We start from the raw sequence: 21,685 nt of genomic DNA, 5'->3' as shown, positions 1-21,685 counted from the left end.
ATACCGATCTGTAAATAAATCCGATTGTAATTTGTAGACCAAGAGAGGGCGCACTCAACTGGCCAAGAAAGAAAATCATAACATAAATATATTTAATCCAGTCATATCCGATTTTTGCACGATACGTTTAATACACATATATGGGGCGCATCAGCATTCGCAGTGCGGCTATGGTGGATAGTCAAACACAGTGGATAAATGTTAGGCCACTTTGTTTAATGAAGGCAATCAAATCTCGCTGCAGAATCAACACAGATGACCTGCAAACTGTGTACCGCTATTAGTTACATAAACTCGAGCAGGTAAACAAATTAATTCAAAATAGACGAAATGATCTCAAAATAAACAACATAATATAAACACGCGTTTCCATCTCACCTATAGTTTACACTTATGCAAAGTGCATTAAAATCCACGTAAATGCTATGACTTAACAAACATCCATGTGAGGATTCAGTGTTCAATTCAACAAAAGAGGGACAATATTCCTTTCGTGGAGAGAAAACCGTGTTCAGGATGTGTGAGGACTTTATCTTTGTATGGCGCAGTGCTTAAAATTGTGTTTTTATCGATTATCATTTACTTTCTAACAAAATAATTAATTCGTATAAATCATTTTTAAAACCATGAATTCACGTGAAATGCTATACATGTATAGCATATATTCGATCCGAGAGTCGTTGTTATTCTTCAATCCAACTTTATCTGGATGTGATTTCAAACCACTCCTCTCTCAGCCCTGAAAACTCCAATTCCCCCTTTTCTCCCGCCGGAATACAATAAGATTAGGATATAATGAATCTTTTCAAACGGGGCTGCTCTTTTCAAGCTGCGCAGGTGTACAATAGGGGGGCAAATGGAGAAGTCTCACGCCTAGGTGTGAGCAGATTATTCAAATAGGGGCCGAATGAAGCAGTAGGGATTGGAGGCTCGCCCGGGCTCACGGAGCTATATCACTGCGTTGAGAGTCAGCAGCAGGCGTCATTTCATCTCAGACACACACACAGTCACACACACAAAACAACACACACATGCGCCAGCCCTTGACAGGAGGAGAGCGCAACGACGACGCGAGTGTATCCCGTGGTCCCCAACAAGCACCTTTGGCTGCCAAAGGACGCGCGGCAGCAGCAGAAGCATTTCTCGCGTGGGGAAACGTTTTCAAAAGTACGCGAAACTTTGGTCCAGGATGCTCGGCGCTGTCAAGATGGAAGGACACGAACACGCAGCTGACTGGAGCGCTTACTACGGAGAGCCTGAGGTGGGTGACGCGCCTTAAATATATATGTTTAAATAGAAATGTATTTCCACGCGTCGTGTTTTATACAACTCCGTATTAGCCCTGAGATAATATTAACTTTCAGATCAAATATTGACTCGAGGCTCCTGCAAATCCTCCCCCATCATCCGCGCGCAATCCTGACAAAGTTGCGCTCGACATACAATTCCAACTTTTCTTTTTCTTTTCTAAAAAAAGGCTGCTGGTGATTTCGACCATGGATGAGAAAACAACAGTGCCTTTTTAAGCTTTTTTATTTAAATCTCCAATTTTAAATTAAATATTTTTGTTTATTTACGGAAAGGGAGGCGACAGACAGCAACAAAGTTCTGTATCATATTGGAAACCTCTAACAACTTATAATATCTAACAATTACTTTATTAACAGTTGCTGTGATTGTGTTTTAAATCTTTGGAATATACGCATAAATATATATATTTTTTTTTAGAAAAAAAATTTTTTCGGGTAGATATGCGCTCTAAAATGAACTGTATTTTTTAGGTTAGTAAAGCGCATCTCGGACTGCACTAAAATATTTTCTTGTTTGTTCTTTTTCGCAGTGCTACACCTCGGTTGGCAACATGAACCCCGGCCTGGGAATGAACTCTATGAACACTTATATGACCATGTCCGGAATGAGTTCCACCGCAAACATGACTGCCAACACCATGAACATGTCCTATGTCAACACGGGCATGAGTCCCTCCATGACGGGGATGTCCCCCGGCGCGGGAGCCATGGCCGGCATGGGCGCGGGTATGACGGGAATGAGCGCAGCCCTGAGCCCGACCATGAGCCCCATGACCGCGCAGGCGCCCTCCATGAACGGCCTGAGCTCGTACAGCAACATGAACGCCATGAGTCCCATGTACGGCCAGTCGAACATCAATAGATCGAGGGACCCGAAGACCTACCGCAGGAGTTACACGCACGCCAAGCCGCCCTACTCGTACATTTCTCTGATAACCATGGCCATCCAGCAGTCGCCCAGCAAGATGCTGACCCTCAGCGAGATCTATCAGTGGATAATGGACCTTTTCCCCTTTTACCGGCAGAACCAGCAGCGCTGGCAGAACTCCATCCGCCACTCGCTGTCCTTCAACGACTGTTTCCTGAAAGTTCCCCGGTCCCCGGATAAACCGGGCAAAGGTTCGTTCTGGACCCTTCACCCCGACTCCGGGAACATGTTTGAGAACGGCTGCTATCTGAGGAGGCAAAAGCGCTTCAAGTGCGACAAGAAAATGTGCAAGGATCCGGGGCACAAAAACTCCGAAGGTGGATCCAACAGCAGCTCCGAGAGCTGCAACGGCAACGAATCCCCCCATTCCAACTCGTCCGAGCACAAACGCTCCCTGTCCGACATGAAGTCGGCTCAGGGTCTGAGCCCGAATCACGCAGCCTCCCCGACCTCTCAGGCGCAGCATCTCCTGGCGCAGCATCACTCCGTCTTGGCGCACGAAGGACACCTGAAGCCGGAACATCACTATTCGTTCAACCACCCGTTCTCCATCAACAACCTCATGTCCTCGGAGCAACAGCATCACAAAATGGACCTAAAGACATACGAGCAGGTGATGCACTACGGTTACGGCTCTCCGATGGCCGGCGCGTTATCCATGGGCTCCATGGCGAGCAAAGCGGGCCTGGATTCGCCGGACACGTCCTATTATCAAGGTGTGTACTCCAGGCCCATACTGAACTCTTCCTAAACTCTCACGGACCCGGAGACCGTTTGTACATTTGTAAAATGCTTGTGTATATCTGTACTCTTCACTTTTTGGCGTTTCTCGTACATTTAGTTCATGTTCGTTAGTAATTATTTTGTAAAAGGATGTTGACATTGACAATGTGACGAACTCTTCGAGGCGGATTTTGAAAATGGACCAAATCGCACGGAACGGCTGCGGACGGATTGAACTTCTTCAATCGTTTGTGTAAACTTATTTATGGCTTGTAAATGTGTATTCTTGTAGTCGATGACAAGAACAGAATCTATATTAAAGTGTTATTTGGATTTTTTTCTCAATTCTGATTGTGTCCTCTGTTGTCAATAAAAGCATCATCAAAAACAACACTAACGAAAATGGTTGTAATAATAATAATAACAATAAGACATTTGCTCAACAAATCGTCAATAGCCTATACAATTTAAATTCTTTATCGATATCTAACATACAATAATGTTGTATTAGCCACAAATTTTGATTTTGCTACAGCTACTTGATTCAAATGTGAATTTGAATTTTGTTTCCAGAGGTAAATTATATGCTCAGAAAAATGTTTCTTAATTCTCAGATACCCTAAAAATAAAAATGAACTCATAAAATAAGATAACCGATCGCAATATAAAATTAGAAATTTCACACACAGGAAAAACATTATTTTATTGTATTATTATTGGTTAAAATAACAGAGCACTTTTTAACTGCGTCCAATGCAGCAGTAAATGTTTATTATAAGCAGTGCATATTTGAATGCATTAAAACATGTATTACAAAGCTCTTCAATCTCTGTAATAAAAAGCAGTTTTCAAAAACACATGCCTCGTGGCATGAATTATTGCAATGAAATAAATCTATCCAGCACCCTATCCAAACATTATAATAATAACAAGATTGTGATTCAAATCACATGCATTCATATAACTTTCTTTCTTTAAAAGAGTTTTGTTTAAAAATGCTTTTGAAATGCACCACGAATTAAAAAGTGAAAAAATCAGCCAATAAGAGGTCAGGGTGAGACCTCAAGAAGCTGCTTGATAAAATGAGAACATATCGGCCAATTGCCCACAAAGCCTGACTACACTGGAGAAGATAATCAAATAAAACAGTTTTATTGTATTTATTGTAGATATTTTTAAGTCAAAACATAATCGCAACAATCACATTTGTGTTATAACCCTTTGGATGAGTTTACTATGATTCTACAACAAAAAATATAAATAAAGAATGAGTAAGTGATCACACCATATAGGGCTCATATGGGAATGCATTGCTTCTCATGTTCCCCACAAGTCGGCTTCATGTAGTGTTATGTAGTCCCCCCCTAATAGTAGACATGAAAAGTCATCTGTAGCCATCAATGCGTCCCTCTGTCGCCTCACACGAACGTGAACACTAATAAGATCATCCCCCTTCACCTAGAGTAATGGCAAAAGAGGCCCGTTTTTGTTACCTCCGTGTTTTTAGCTCTCAGACCATTCCATTGTATTTCAAACACCCATGATCTGCGAATAAACACGACGCGGTAAACAATGAAATAGGCGGTATTAATACATATAGGATGTGTACATGAGCAATCAAAGCGCGCGAGTGTAAACTTTGAATAAGAGCACGTCACTTCTGGGTAAATTTGCACAGAAATTAAATTTTGGTGGCCTCGTTTTACACATAATGCTAGGCTGAATTTTTATAGCGCGCTGATCGATATCTTGCTAAAATAATCATTTTTTTAAACTAGCGGGGCAGCGAAATCTTTGCTTTGTTGCTAAAGTCAACAGTGACAGAGTTTGAGCTCAAATAAATGGCGTGAGGCTCGCAGCTCTGTGCAGAAGGCATCGGGAGAGAGACAGCGTCCTGCCGGCTCCAGGTACGAGCATTTCCACATTAAATTCAGCTTTCCACGCGTGCTGCGACTTTAGAGGGATTTCGCCCGGCGCGTTTTTGCGCGCAAGCATGATTTCGTGATGGCAATACGGTTAAACGCTTGGAGGGACGCGACTCAAGTGTTGCTTTAAGGGGCTCTTTCAGTCGACTGTCAAATGGCGATTCCAGCTGATTGATGTCAATGATACCGGGACAGAAATTATTCGTGCTGGCTTCACCGCTCCAATAACTCCAGCCGCAAGATACGGAGTTCAGGTTTGGTCATGTTTTTCACCTGACACCTGTTTGTAGCAATTCTAAAAAAAACTATTTAGATTATGCGTATTTGTTTTTTTTATTTAAGGAAAGGAAGAACGCTTACATTCAAAATGACGTTTAACAACCAAGACAAAGATAGGAACCGACGGAATAAAACAAAATTAGCAAAGGTTTACCAAACAAAATATAGGGGTATTTCTTTAAATTGATTGCTTATAAATATTATCGCATTTCTATAGAATTTATATAATGTATAGATTGTTTTAAAATAGTCAAACAGCATCTCATAAATTAACATGTAAATCCATAGACTGAGGAGAGGAAAACACACAATATACGATTTTATTCAGAGTATTTATGATGCTTTTTTACTTTTACGTTTTTACTTTTGTAGAAGTTAAATAAAATGAATACAATGGAAATGTAGAATTTAAAATTATATAACATCTAGATTTAGATTTTTGAAAGGTTTGCATAAGCCAGTAAAATAAAACTATTTTTTTCTTTGCTGTAATGATAATTTTTATTTTTTTCAATGATTAAATTGCTTTTTCTCGTTGCCGTTCATTTGCATATCATGTACACAAGTGCTTCTCCAACTTCTTAATATGAGTATAAAGTTACCCAAGTTCTTGAAAGCATTTGACTGGACCTCATTTCATAGTGAAATATCAAATAAGTGATGTTATTAACATTTTTACCACTTAATGTTCAACAATCATTTAGTTATAAAATAGATGGAAATAGATCAAAAATAGATATAGCCTATTCTGATTTTTCCATGGGCATGAATTGATCTGCCAGGAATCTTTGTTAATAGTTATTAATAAAAGTACGTTTTAAACCCCTAACTTGAGATCAGAAACCGACATGGTAAAATAGTCTGACCCGAGTGACATGATAGTGCACCGTGACATAAACTACATCAGGTCATGTAAATGGCTTTCGTGAGTATTTTGCACTAAACTGGGTCTGGAACACCCAAGTGGAACTGGTCTCCCGGGAGATCTGCGGGACACCCATCTTACAAGCTGTAATGCCGCTTTAACCCATTGCTGGGGAGGGACCGGCCGCACTATCCCGATTTAAAACCAAATACTTCTAATCCTGCTGCTGTCCCACACTATATTACTGCACGACACCAGACACACAGCCTAATCTGCGGCCTAAAGTTAGAAAGGCAGTTTCACGGCAATATGTCGAGCAGGATTAGATTCATTTTAGGGTTTTAGTCTTAAACACAATTGCGCACCGTGCGCAATGCGATTACGAACATATAGACAAACCGTTTCTTTCCAAACCACTTCGTTTACATTACGATTAAAGATAAAAAATGTACAAATCAATTGAAATAAAAATAGTTCACTAATGTTAGGGACAATCATTTTTTTAAACTTCTCATGTAACTTAGGCGTTTGGAGGAGCCTGTAATTGAGTTTGTTATAATATATTATTCTTGATAATTTCCTATATTGTTAGTATTTTAAACAAATATGTTGTTTCTAACATTTTTATTTATATAAAAATAGTCAGACAGAAAATAAATGTATTTCATATGGCTTTGTTTTAAAAATGTACTTTTCCTTTTCTTTTATTTCTTATTCTAAATGATACCATGATACACGGTCATGATACCGTGTTTTAAACCGGTGATATACACATTGTTATGTCTTTTTCTGACATCTGTATTTTGTTGGCTACAGTATATTTAAAAATATATTAATAACATTTACATATAATGAAATTGTAACAATGTTGGTTTTATACATACATACATCAGTAGTAGAATTGTATTCAGAAATATTAGTTACTGGAGAAAAAAACACTGATTTCTAAATAATATAGGCTACTTAAATACCGACATTTCACAGTCCAATAGCTTAAAATATATATTCAAATCAATTTATAAGGTTTATTTATTGTTTGCAGTTTGTGTCTGATAAAAGTGGGTTTTGTTTGTCCATGTTTTGACGCACACACTCTTCTCTGCTTTAATAAGTCAATAACTTGATCTAATTTAGCCATCCATTTGAGAGTTGTTAAGAGGCATTACACACTCCAAAACGATCCTGGATCAAATGAATACAGCTATTTCTCCACATTTATGTGTCTGGAGAAACGGATGGCCTTTGATGTTGGATGTAAATAAATGTATTATTTAAAACACTGGGAATATCTGTCACACAACATACGCTTCCTAAATCTTTAATATGACTTGTAGTCTTAAATATATTTAAGCGCAAGTTGATGTTGTGGTATGAAATTATGGAATATAAATTAGTGAAGATATAAGAACCCCACATTTTTGAGCATTCATAATGAACAGAAGATGTAATGGGAAAGTAGGTGGCATTGTTTTGACATGAATCATCATATTGTTTTTGCACCTTTTTTACATGTGATGTTCCTTCATTGGCACGAGCATGGCCAAAACTTCAGCTCCTTTATTCTTTATAATTCTTTCAATGGTTACATGATTGTGGTAGTTGTTACATCTGACCAGAGAATCTGTGTAGATGCGGCGGAAATCGTGTGGTTGTGTGATGGGTGAGGGTTGTGTTCACACTCACCCGGCAGCATGGTGTGAAATTGTTGTTGAGAGACACAGGCCAAACCACATTCTTGCTTTCACGGCCATGGATTTGTTTTTACATCTGAAAAATATATATTGCAAATGAAATGACTTGTAGGCTCCCGCCATTAACATACACATTTACCTGGAATGCCAATAGTCTCACCCAACATTTCCTGCGGTCAAATGCTGTGGGTAAAATCTATGTCAGTGCGAAGGACACTTGACTCATTAAATCTTAATGAAAGCAATAAACACAGACGCCAGCAATTCATTCAGACCTCCAAACCAATCTCCATTTCTCACCAAAGGCAAACAAGCCCAGATGCCCCTGCGCGATTCTCTGCATAACAAAAGCGAATCAGATTTTGTCCTGCATGTGTTCCCAATGCCGGAATGGTAAAGGCAATAGGTTATTCCGAGATGGAGCTTGTCCAATTTATGCTACGTGTCTAAAGGTGACTTCTGCATTTTTTTTACATCGAGGTGCTTGTAGTTTGAAGGGTGATGGACAAATTCATAAAACATTCATGAGGAAATTTCCCTCCAAGCATTCACGGAGGACACATAGATGGAAATAATCTGGCTGTGGGACCTCTGGGTAATGATATCGTTGAAATGTGCAACTTTATAAAGATCTCATGAAGGCTTTTGTAATACCACATAACAAAAGTAGACGAGAGCAAACGTGACAGGTTGATTCAATAATTCTGCCTGTCGACGGGCAAATTTAAGCAGCTAGTAAACACGTATCCAGGATCTCTACTCGTCTCCACCGCGTCCCCGGAGACTCCCACACGAGAGCTGTTGAGGTAAATCCCCCAACTCACACCCACATAATTCAACCCTCTCTCAAACTAAACGCAATCTTCAATTTAATCCGGCATAAATGCATTTATCACGAAGAGATTAATGCCCTTTAAAAAGCCTGCGGTAGGTTAGAAGATATTTTACACAGAAGCAGTCCCCTGACACACATTATTTAACCCCTCTCTTCTCGACGCTGACAGCGACAAGACGGACCATTTAATTCAATTTCCCATCAGATCAAGAGCTGCCTTTATTGTCGTGCCATCTGATTTATGATCTGTATACGATTACAAGCCTTTGTTTTCCAATTTGTAAAGGTGATGACAATCAAGCAGCGAGAGCGTTAACAAGGCCCTTGAGATGAATTAAAAGCCGGAATAACCTTAGAGATAAATCAGTGCATGTGATATTCGTGTTTGGAAACGAGAAACACGACTGTAAAAAGGCTTTGTGTGGCATATTATTCCCAACAACCGTTACCATAACTGTGTGCCGGGACGTTAAAAAGGCCCAACCCATCGCTAAGGTCACTCTTCCCATAGACCGTTCTCCGACTATACCGATGCAAATTACCCACAGAGCCATTTTTACATGCAAAGCAACGCATTGTTGGAGGCCGACTTAAAATGACGACGGGATCCGATGGCGGATTTGATTGATATGTCTCAGAGGCGCTTAGATATAGAAACATAATAATTTGACAATGCAAACACACCATGCGTTGGAGCTAGTATAGGGAATGACAAGAAGAGACAATTGAAACGGTCACGTACAACGCTACTCTGTACAAAATAATTTACGATGTTAAATGGTGCTTGAAGTGCCGGCTTTGGGCTTTACGACAAATACAAATGTTTTTCTAACTGGACTGCGTGTGCAAGCAGAAAATGCTAATAGTGGCGTTTCTTGGGCGACTGACGTAGAATGCAACAGAAATGGAAACGCGACAAGACTGACACGTCACGTATACGAAATATAAGTGCCGACAATTCCGAGGGCGTAATTGCTAGGAAACATGTCACTGAACAGTTGGCGATAAACGCAGTCAGCCCCCTCCTCGGCTTAAAGCAATTAATTCAGGCGCCCTGACATCAACTCTCCAATCCTCTGACAGCTTGGAGCCCAAATCAAAATGCTAGTTCTCCTGGGAACAGCAGAAGATAGCCGGCTCTTTTCTGGACTGTTTGCTCACTGGGCCTGAGAGCAATCTTCCTTGCCGAATGAAATGCAAGGACACAAACAATGTGCCGGCGAGAGAATGGAAGACGGGGAATGAACAGTTTGGACTATTTGCTCAGCAGAAGGGCAGTCACAATAGCTGGCCCATAGCTTTCTCATGCATCAAGCCTCTTAGTCTTAGGGATCCTTTGTTGCTCGGTTTCGTTCAGATAAGAGTCCAGCTGCCCCGCGCGTTTAATTCCCATTGTATGGTGTACTGTATGCTCATTTAGATACTTTCACGTGGCTTTTCGGCGTTTTGTTGCTCTGTAATCGTGCCGCGTATCGTATCTCTGTGCCGGGGCTTCACCTTTGCATGTGTTGTCGTTTAAGGACGAAAGTGGGGGAGAAGTAAGAGGTCAAGATTGCCATTTCTAGGACAATGCCTCGAGTATAATGGTTCTGATATGGGCCCAGTTTGTGCTAATTATATCTGATTGATGTCACCGTGCCGCACAAATGAGAAGCAGTCAATGAAAACGTTACGAGATTTGCATGTCTCATTTGTTTGATGGGAACGAAAGTGAAGTAAAAGGTTGTGATGACAATGAGATTACTTGTCGGAAAGAGAATAAATGCTCATTCTATTATCAAAGTTTGGCACCAATATTGACACCAAAGAATTTACACACAAAGCGTTATCTATGTAACTCACGAGATTTAAACAATATTAAATGGGTCCACCACTGATCGGTTTTAGTTATCAAAGATCTGATCATAATTTTGGGTGGACTACATTTGTTAAAACAACTAGAAATGCTGAGAACCAGATTAGCACTAATTTTATAAAAATCCCGCTGGATTTTTATTCTGGATTTAATATTTGTTTTAGGAGTTTTTTTTCACTCTAACAAAGGTTGCGATGCATCATAGAGAAAATATCATTGCCGTTGCAATAAACAACTCAAAACAGGAACAGAGTTTGGAAAATAAAAGTTTTGCTAATGCTACAAATGGGCCTGAATTATTTAAAATCATTAACATTTGAGAAAAACCACTTAATTTATTCAACTGTGATGTTGTTTTGCCCCTATTCTGTCACATGAATGTGTGTCTCATTCTGTATATTAGGCAAAAAAGACCTCAATGTTTGCATTGATCAGCCCTCACCAGTTATTGTAGTAGGAACCTGAGACAAAGATTTTGCCAAAACATTACATTTGAATGTTTTTTTCACAGTTAATATGTAAAATCATGGTGATACTAATGCTTTGAATATGTTGCTTTGTGGTTTTGTGAGTGTAGGTGTAATTGTTACTATAAGTGGTTTGTGGTATATATTTATTTATTTTTTTGTTAACTAAGGCATTAAAGTGTCAACGTTTTTTATATAACAAAAATAATTTAATAAACACAAAAGTAGACTTGTATTTTTGTAATGAAAATATAATTATAGGCACCTAAACATAAAATAAATTGAATAAATTGCAAAAAAAACGAAAACATTTCCTGCAAAAAATACCAATGCTTCTACATGTGCACTTACTGCAGTAAATTTTGGTATACATTTAATGTATCTCTTAAAAACTGGCTCACTCTTTTTATGTCGATTTGGACGTGAAACCAGATTGGGTAAGTAAATCACTTTCCATTTTCGTCAGATTAAAGCACATTGTTGAGAACATCATAGGTGGTCGTTGGCTCTGTGTCCTATTTACTGTAATATTTACAGTAATTACAGGTGACAACCCGTGACAAGCTCTTCACATTCTTGGAATTATCGGTTTCTCTGGTTACAACACTATAGATTGTATGTCTTTCATTTATATTTACATGAAATTTGTGTTAAAACATGAGATTAAATTGATAAAAGTCATATTTGGAATCATTTAACCAAAATATTAAAAGTTAACTGTTACATTTTATTCCTAAAGTCAACACTCTTTAATGCAAAGATGTTGAAGGCGGTCAGATGGTAAATGTCAGAGCTGTTAGAAAATTCTGAGTTTACAAACTGTCATTACAGAATCAGACATGACATGAAGTACCCCTGTGTAATCAGCCAATCAGAGCGTTTCTACTCCTGCCTCCTGTCACATGACACAGTTTTCTACAGTATGTTCCACAAAAAAACATGTGTTTTACCTCGTTATATTATATTTTGGAATTTTGTTTTCAACTTTTGATTATTTTCTTACTATTTCATTTTTGAAAACCCAATGTATTCGTATTTATTTAAATTAGCATTTTAATGCTGACTATTATTTTGCAAATGTGTTTTTATAAATAGAGTTCCCCACACCCATGTAACATTCCTGGCATCCGGTAACAAGTGAAATGAAACAATTTAAGTAATGTGATGGTGTTAAGACACTTATTATAAATTTGATATGTGTTTACTCTGGATTTAAAGAAAATAGTGGAAAGTTGGTATAAAACAGTAGTAGATATTCCAGAGGTGTCTGACCACTTTTATCAGTCATTTGTTGTCCTAAATTGAACATTATTCAATTATTAATCTTTGTTTATTTGAGTAGCATGGAAGCTGGCGGGTGCTACTGTAAGTGTGTGTGTCTCTGTGTGTGTGTGTGTGTGTGTGTGTGATGGTGGAGTCTTATGCTTCACTGATGGTAAAGTAAAGCTCTGTTCGTGGCTTTTCAGCACTTGTTTAAGTTGCCATAACTGTGTAATTTATGAGGGCTGAGAGTCAGTGTGTTGAAACATGATGCAGATTTCTAATGCTGAGAAATGGCTGTGAACAACTGACTCATATGAGATGAAACACAAAATCCGGGTGATTAGCAGGTACCGGAACATGTCAGAGACACGGCTGTGGGAACACACACGAATAAAAACACACCCTATGGTGCCGGCCTTTTGCACATACACATTCGAGACGTGTAAATAAAAATGCAGTCATACGGTGTTTCAGATGTTGTGTTTTAAGTAAGACACAAAAGACGTACACATTTTTTTAGTGACTGTATGTATTATGCATTATGCTTTTTTAAGCTTTACAATTTTATTTTGTCCACTAACAGTTGAGCTACAGAAACACTGAAATTATATAAGAAATAGGAATTGGGGAAACACATACAATATGATTCAAAACAGGTAGGCCTAAATATTATAAAATGGATATTTATCAACAACTAAAAAATCCAATCCAAGGATGAAGTAATGGATAAAATGACTTGTTTATATTCGGGTAGTTGACAAATGTGTCCCATGATGTGAAAAAGCAAAAATTTAGAATTAAACTAAACTACATTTCTCTTATGCTATTATATAATATAAAAATAAATATTAATAACACAAAAAAATTATTACATTTTAAAGGAAATATATATATTTGTTTTATACATTTTTAGTGTCACACCATAGGACACATGGTAAGGTTTATAACTATTCATATGTATTCATTAAAAAAATATATCTAAAACCATAAATCCATTATTGTCCAATAATGCACTTTTTCCAAAATATACTACACAACTTATTAATAATTTAATATGTTAGCATAATAATTGTTTTTTAATAGGTATAGATATTTTAGTAAAATAGAAAAAATGGTCCGACAAAAGCTGAGTGCCAGTTTTGTATTCAGATTACATTGTTTCCTTTTTCTTAAAATTTTGCTAATGTTCATACTTGCAACATTTTGCTAAACTATAACATTAAAAAAGAAAAACTATAAAATGAAATGAATGTTACTACAATCCTATCTCCTCAAAGGTTTCTCTTTTTCTCTCACTCACAGGTCTGGTCTCAAAGAAAACACAAGAGATAAGACACGGCAACACAATGTCCCCTCAGTAGGTCTCATTGACCGGCCCATGGCACCGGGCAGGTATGTTTGCAATGTTTAACCAGCTATCCATCTTCTACCTGCTGCTGGTAAACAGGCACCTTTGTTCAAGGCGCTCTACGGTTAGGACCTGCTGTGACTCAACACATCAGCTATTTATTTCCCCATTGGCTCGGCCTCACAAAATATGCCTCTGTGTAATCCGCTTTTATTTCTCTGACAGGAACAGTGTGCTAATGCATCTGTGTGTGTGGGGGGGTGGGTGGAAGAGGGGGCGCACTGTCTGGTTAACTAGTGAACTCTTATCGTTGGTGTCCAGGGTGAACAAACAAACAGTGTGTGCTGTAAATCTAGGAGGGCGTCTGAACGTTGTGATCTTCATGCATATAATTTAAATCTATTCTGTGCATTAATCACAACCTAGAGGTTAAATATTTTCAATAAACTTTAACATAGTAGTAGTTTTAACATTATCCATTTTACTATACATTGGTGTGCTTGGCACAGTCAAGAGTGTCGGTTTTGCTTGTGCAAATATTTAAGTATGTTTATTTTTTTATAAATAACGATATGTGCGTGGAAATTGCGTACGCAAATTTTAATAGCCATTTAGCTCGTATTGTGATACTTGCCGGCCTCTATTTCAAAAGATGGCTTGTTCAGACGAATTTGTACAAAAATGTATGATTATTAGAAAAAAGTAATAATGAAGCACCGCCCCTACCCAGTAAGCAAACTTTACATTAATTCGCAAACAGGTAGTACCAAAATTTACGAATGCAATTGTACGAATTCAAATGAATTAGCCAAAATCTAAAATAGTCATGAATTGCCATGAGTTTGTCTTGTTCTTATGTTTATTGATGAATGCTTGTACTGTTCCTCTAAAACAGCTAACTACTATTGTAAACAACTTTACCTCTAATGCTTTTTAGTTTAACTTCTTCTGAACGCAACACAATCTCACGGCAGTTATACGTATTTAAGTAGCTAATATGAATTTGTTCGATTCGTACATTTTAGTACAATTTGCTTTCTCGCCAGTGATGGGATTGATTGTTACGTTATTGAAGGATCTTCTTTATTTAATTTTCTATTAACTGTACAAATTCATACAAAATATCCATAAAATAGTTTTTCATGTGTCCTCTACAGAGACAGTGTTTAAAGCACATGTTTTGGGGTGCATAAAGGTAATGGTGTGGGATTGTGAGGGTCTTTGGAAAAACTAAAACAAGTTTAGGCAAGAGAGAGACCAGCGTGTATTTTGTCATACAAAATTGGTTAATGGGTGTAATTTTTCTTTAAAATAAATGTGGCCAGGTTTCCAGTCTCTTACTCAAGCATGTCTGTGTTTGCACCGGATAAAAAATGATGTCTACTAAAATAAAACAAGACACATATATTATTGGTGAATGCTTTGATGACTATTGTAAGAACAAATTGCGGTTTGTGACCTATACCAGTAGTCAAATGTTTGATTTTTAGGGAGCAAAGTTACTGATAAAAAGATGTAAAATGCTGCCATGTTAATCCAAAACACTGAAGTTGAACTTGGGTGTGCTCTTCTTTTTTTAGATCAGAACCAATGAGTCATCTTCACCGTCATGCCGCTTCATCACACGGCAATCTCCTGTTCAACCCTTTCTGCATTCACCTGCAGCCGGCTGCAGTCACGTCTGACCTAGACGCATGTGCAAGATAACATTCACATCGGCAACGTCAAGAGAGGGGGCAAAGGAAGCCTGACATTAATGATTAACAGCCCTAAAAGCCCCTGCTTTTGTATTCCCATGGTGCCGAGGCTATCTGCCGATCATGTGACCTGCGCCGAGTAGATTGGGGGGAGTGAGCGCAAAGGCAAACACAGGTGTTTGGGCTGGAGTCGGTCGGTGCTGTTAGGGACAACTGCAAACACGGGCTGCCATGCCCGCCCATAGCCCAGCGGAGTCACAGACTTAAGGATGACAACTAGGCCCTTTTTGTACCCAGAAGGCCTCTTGAACGGTTTAGGGAAGTCAACTTTTTGGTGCACTTTGACCTTGTTTTAGTTGCTCACTTTGGTTTCAATGCTGCATTAAGAAATAAAGCTGAATCTCACGGCACAGTGTCAAATAATCAAAACTACTTTCTTGTTCTTTTCTAAGTGAATAAAAGTATTTAATGTGACTTGACAATACAATCTATATATTATGTATAATATGTTTCTTGAATTTGTCGAATCTGTTTTTAGGTTTGGAAACATACTTTTTCATACAAATTCACACAGATTTGTAACCTTGTCAAATCTTGCAAATTCCTGTAAGTTCAGGCTGAACTCGATCAACATGACTATATTGGGCTGAATTAATGAAAGAATATTTCAATCAAATCTGAAAATGTCTTTTAATGTTTTATAGCTTACAGCCTACACTACACAATAAAAGATTTACATTTTTGATAACCTTTTATGGTCATTTCATCATTCTGTACTAAATTAAAAATCAATGTTTGGGATATTCTTACACTGTTAATGAGAAAACTTTTTTTCTCTGAGAAAACTACACAAGCGATTAAAGATTAATTTCCTCAATGTCATTCATAAATGTGTGCAATCCTAGCAGAAGTCAGAGCTTTGCTGTTGACAAAACAATTACAAGGTATGATTTTCCACCCACGTCACGATCATGCAAAAGAGACGATAACACGAAGAAAGAAGGCGGTTTGTTCTCTTTTCTGAAAAACAAGTGCATGACAAGACCTGATTGGGTTTTTAATTCTCCACATGTTTTGCTGGACAGGTATATTTGTGCGCCCGTCACCTGGTAGTTAATTGGCTGCAATCCAGGTGAGGTAGTAAAGATTGAATTATTACAGTTTGAGTGGAAAGACGATAAAGCCTGTTTTACAGCCAACACTTAAAATAGCCAAGATGAGTAATTCAGTTTGGATGGGCGTCGAGAAGTATACAATCAGAATGATTTGTTTGTGTTATGAATCAGTCACATAGTGTTGTTGTTGATAATATGAATAATATTAAAATAATTTATATATATAAAAAATAATTATATATATATATAAAATAATTTATGTATATATATATATATATATATATACTGTATACAAACATAAAAGCATATTTTCAGATTCACCTGTTTCTCCGGTTTTCCTTTTCTGCACATAAATGCAAACATATATTTTTAAAATGGTATAAATATTGTTAGTAGTTCACAGAATTAAACTTAAATGATAATTTAATCTAAATATAGCTATAAAAGTACATTTTAAAATCAGATAAACTGTCTCTGAAATGGTCTCTTAATTTGTTCCACGGCTGTACCTGTAAAATGAATATACAAAATATCTCCAATCAAAAATGAAAAGGTTTGGGTGTGAGCAAGTAGAAATGTGATAGGTCACCGTCTTTATATGCAAAGCATTGCAAGCATCATCTCTTCAGTCTGTGAAAAACTTTGTCTAAAGAGTGAATGAAAACAAGTTTCAGATGTTCAACCGTGGAGCTGTACTGTATTCTCTACCAGATAAAGGCCCACATCAAACCAATGCTAAAGGATTTGAAGCATTAGCTTTGTGGTCATTGTTTCCCCCCGAGAAGATATGCGTCCATTGTGGGCTGAAAGAGAGCTAATGAAAGTGATAAGCTGGAGAAGATCTGCGCTCTGCTCAATTGAGCTTTTGATGTCGCAGACACAATGCAACTCGTGAAAAGAGCAAGTGTGCTAAGAAGCTGCGGTCTTTTGATTCGTCTGGGTCCACACCTATAATGAGGTCATACTTCAGCAGACAGCCTGTAGTAAAGCCGTCTGCTGTAAATACACTACAATACACAAACTCAGAAAGACCCGGTGCTCAGATGAGATCTCTTTAAAATCAGACAAATGTCTCTTTCATTAGAGTTTCAGAAGAGATGTCAACAATGTGTCAAACTGAGCTCGGATTTGTCAAGTCTGCAATCAAAAGTCAATATAATTGAAGATCTCAATATTACCTCAAACATTTTTCAACAGATTGAATCAAATCCAGATTACAATCTAGATTCATTTAACACCTCCAGACTCTTCATGTGTTTGAACAATTTCACTCTCATCTTGCCTTAGTTTAGGTTTGAAGGTTTCATGTTGCTTTCTCAGCGAGATTATTTTGGTAGGGAGGGTTCAGGAGTGGTTCAAGTGTGTGTGTGTGTTTGTATTTTAATCAGGCAGTAGGTGGTAAAAGCTCTTCAGGTAATGCAGAGGCCAGATAGACCTCACATGGGTCACTGCTGGGAAGCTCTTAAGGAACTGAACCAGGACATCTTCACATTTAGCCTACAGCCTCCTAACATTACAGGTCAGAGGTGCAGAGGACAAAAACAACCTGATTTTACTCTTGAGCTCTTTATTTTAGACCAATCCAGAGGAGAATGATATTGCTCAGAGGCTGCTCTTTCTTATTTTGGGAGATTTGATGAAAGACTCATGTTCATTTTCACTTAAGTACACTTCAAAAAGAACACAGACACTAACTTAAAATATTTTGTGTAATATTGTTACCATACATATTTTTAACTACTTTAAAGCATATTTTTAACGCAGCATACCATGAACAATACCTAAATTAATTAAGCACGTCAAACGATAATCTAGAAGAAATACTAATTCGAGAATTATATTTCTTGATCGTTTTTGACGTCAGTTTAACATTTATTATTGTTTACAACATATGTGATGTACAAGTAGCTGAGAGTTGTCTCAGTAATGGCATAAGCGCCAAAACTATTCACTGAGTGAAAAAACACACATTATAGAAGCTCTCCCATGACCTAAGCACAAGCACCGCTCATCTGAACGATGTATCCACGAAGCTCAAAAATACAAACAAAATCTCTTCTAAATCTTAAAGACAACTGAACAATAAACTCCATCAAGTCTTTCGTTGCATTGTAAAGCACATAAAATAGCACCTTTTCACAAATATGACTATCTTAATGCTGTCGCATGCAAAGTATACTGGGATCTCTAATTTCACTGCTCAGTTAGTAAAATTAACTAAATTAATGAATGTAGTTTAACCACAAAATAAATAAGTAAAGATTCTTATACAAGTTAAAGTTGGTTGAAAATAATAAAATTAAGATGAATTCACTTAATAATTGTGCATTTACATTCCAAGATTTATTCTATAATTTGAATTTCAGTTAAAAAACAAGAACACAATTGTATTAAGTAAAGTTTACTCAAATAATTTCATGAAATCTGCAAAGACGCAGAGTCATTTACAGTGTATCAACTTTGCTTATGAGAAATAAAAACAGAAACAAATAAGACTGTAATTGTTTGAACACATGAAGTGTATGGAGGTGTAAAATGAATGTAGATTGTAGAGATAAAATAATATGAATTTGAGTGAATTGATGAGAAATGTTTGAATTCATATCTTTAATAACTTTGACTTTTGACTGCAGACGTGACAAATCTGAGCTCAGCTTGAGACATTGTTGACATCTCTTCTGAAACTCCAATAACAAACACATTTGCGAGATTTTGGACTCAATTTCCCAGGAGAAATATCCGAGATGAGACCAAAAGTTTTCGTTCACTCTCCTTTCAATCTCATTGATGTCAAGTAGAAATAATGAAGATATTTCTGAAACGCCATGTGTGATTTTTCTTATGTGAAAGACCTGTATAAAGATGATGAACAAGAAGTTAGATTAAAATGATTATTTCTGAGGGCTGTAAAATTGAAGAATTTTCTATCAGCATGTTAAAAGCTGTTTTTCGTCTTCAAAAATGTGTTTCATGTGGTAACATCGAAATAAACATTTGTAGTATTTTTTAAATCAATACCGGTATTATTGTGAATAAGTCATCACAGTACATTATTGCAAAGAGACATGGTAACTATCATTCACTATATGGTAACTAATTATTTCGACCCCAACAATTTCTGAATTCAGATTTAGATCAGATTTATAAAAATAATGTAAATGGCTATCAGTTTTCACTTCATACAGCCTACATTAGACATCAAAGAGATTTTCATATTGTTGCAGTTAATCCCAAACAACATCATAAACACATGAACGATTTTTTAAGTCCAGGTGACATAACAGTAGAGCCGAGCCCCTTCAAAAGCAGCTAACGGTGGTCTTAGAGTGCAGCTGTCAGTTCAACTTCTTTCTGACAATCTGCTCAGCGTTTCGTTTAATCTCTCTTTATTCACACACAGAGAATAGAGAGGGGGATGGGAGAGGAGAGACAGGTGTACCTGAGCAGAGGTGCCGAAAGCTGGAAGCTTCCATGAGCCTCCGCCCACCTCCCCTCTCTCTCTCTCTCTCTCTCTCTCTCTCTCCCAGACGTACACACGGGCAACAGACAGAAGCCATTAGAGCACATTCATTACCAACATAATACTGAGACAAAGAGTGTGTGTGTGATACTGTCATGGAAAGAGAGAGGTCACAGCTGAAAGACAGGGTAAAGGCACAAAGAAATGACCTTAAAAATAGGCAGATTAAAAGTTTGATCCCAGTTTATTCAAATCTATTTTTAAATTAAAAGTTTGTGATTTTCAAGAATGAACTAATCTGATGAAAGGATTCACCCAAAAGAAAAAACACCATGAGATCTCCTTAATGTCCTTAAATGAAAAGCAAATCTAGATTTGTTAAGTCTACATTCAAAAGTCAATATAAGTAAAGGTCTCAATATGAACTCAATATGGATTTTGGGTAAATTTGATGAGAAATGTTTATTTTATGTCTACAATCTACATGGATTCTTCATTGGACCTTTTTTTAAAAGCCTGTTATGACCCGTTCAACGGTCATCGGCATCGTAAAACCTCCAAAGTTTTTTATATATATTTTTTAAAATATATAACACTATAGTTTGTGTTTTATTACATTTGATTCAAATTGAAAAAAGTTAACGCGAGAGTGTTTCTTATACAGCGTCAATGGAAGTCACAGTAACTTTGACATCATTTCATTCTTCTGACTGCCGTTATCAGACTCTCTCAATTTTTTTCTATTTGTTGAAAGTAGTGAAAACACTTTCGTTAAGTTTTCCTTTTGCTATTTGAGCAAATGAGAATGCCAAAATATATTTGTGGTAGTCTCCCATTCACCGCTATATAAGTTTAGCCAACTATGACGGCTTCAGCTGCTGAGAAACCCAGAAAACGTGAAAAAGGTCCATAACTGTCTCTCCGATTCTACGAGAAACATAAATAAAACACATTAGAAAACTTCATCAAATCTCAGAGTAATATACGATTTTCCTCTGTGCATTCCTGAATTAAACACTTTCAAATAAAGTAAAAGCTCAATTCCAAACGTAAGTGTTACGGAAAATAATAATAGCTGTAAGAGGGATGTCGGAGCATGTCGGTGCTTTAGTAGGTCACCGGAGCAGAGCTGATTGTTGGGGGTGAATGGCTGTGTGGGAGTGGATTCATTTATGTTTTTGTATGAGTGTGACTGCATGCGTGACTGTTTGGGAGATTATGCATGTGTGTCGGGCAGATGCGGAGACAGACAGATGCCGTCTGACAGTAGGTAGCAGCTGGACCGCCTCACCTGTCACCCAGAACTCAATCCCGTCCATCAGCGCCCGCGAGGAGGAAAAGCCCTACGTTCATTCAGACGGGGATCGGGGAAAGAAAGAGCAGAAACAAAGGTGGTAGGCAGTTTCCACGAATAAAAAACCAAACACAGACAGTCAGCCGTGTTTATTCAACCACCTGTATTGAAATTCCAAGGATGTCTGAATAACACGTTTAGTCGTTCAGAACGAATAGCACCGCTGGCCGGCACAGATCTGATCAACATCCTGGAAACATCCAAAAAACACATGAGGACATTTTTATATTCTTCTTCTACAGAAGGGATTTGTAGGTCTCGATGAGGAATACCGCGAGAGGATTATGTGTAAGCAGAGCCGCGCTCGTGTGTGTGGCTCTGATGCGGTCCGCCCGAGCCGATGTGGTCGGGATGGGGCTGATAAAGAGATGACACTGCGGATAAGATAACACAGCCGTATAGGAGACGTTCAGATAGGGGGCAGGAGAAGTGCGATGCGGAATTGGCATCAGATAAAGCGAGGAGGGCCCCTAGAGGGCAGGGAACAATAGGGGGAGGCGGAGAGGCAACCAGCCGACTAAAGAATCGTTTCCGGAAACATGCACGGAGAGCGGGCTTGAAAGAGTGGGG

At 37.8% G+C, this 21,685-nt stretch overlaps 1 protein-coding gene and 2 long non-coding RNA genes across 4 annotated transcripts in view; 2 read left to right on the top strand and 1 right to left on the bottom strand.

Annotated features, from left to right (window-relative positions):
* The window catches only part of LOC130436448 (uncharacterized), a 72,284-nt gene that overhangs the window by 26,779 nt on the left and 23,820 nt on the right, over nt 1-21,685 (bottom strand). Inside the window, exon 2 of one of the 2 annotated variants that reach the window (XR_008909082.1) lies at nt 7,714-7,797. This is a non-coding gene — a long non-coding RNA (uncharacterized LOC130436448). Of the gene's footprint in view, nt 1-7,713; nt 13,430-21,685 lie in introns of those variants that run through there. The other variant, XR_008909081.1, reaches the window with a different exon arrangement.
* foxa2 (forkhead box A2) lies at nt 829-3,306 on the top strand. The gene is made up of 2 exons (XM_056767093.1): nt 829-1,261; nt 1,841-3,306. Exons 1-2 carry the CDS (start codon nt 1,190-1,192, stop codon nt 2,987-2,989), a joined length of 1,221 nt encoding a protein of 406 aa, XP_056623071.1. The 5' UTR covers nt 829-1,189; the 3' UTR covers nt 2,990-3,306.
* Nucleotides 4,683-15,594, top strand: LOC130436447 (uncharacterized). Its single transcript, XR_008909080.1, has 3 exons — nt 4,683-4,868; nt 13,444-13,533; nt 15,070-15,594. It is a non-coding gene; the product is annotated as an uncharacterized LOC130436447 (long non-coding RNA).

The sequence above is a fragment of the Triplophysa dalaica genome, chromosome 15, assembly GCF_015846415.1.
Source record: "Triplophysa dalaica isolate WHDGS20190420 chromosome 15, ASM1584641v1, whole genome shotgun sequence".
Lineage (NCBI taxonomy): Eukaryota > Metazoa > Chordata > Actinopteri > Cypriniformes > Nemacheilidae > Triplophysa > Triplophysa dalaica.
Note: the sequence above shows the minus strand (reverse complement) of the source record. Positions and strands in the feature narration are given on the sequence as shown.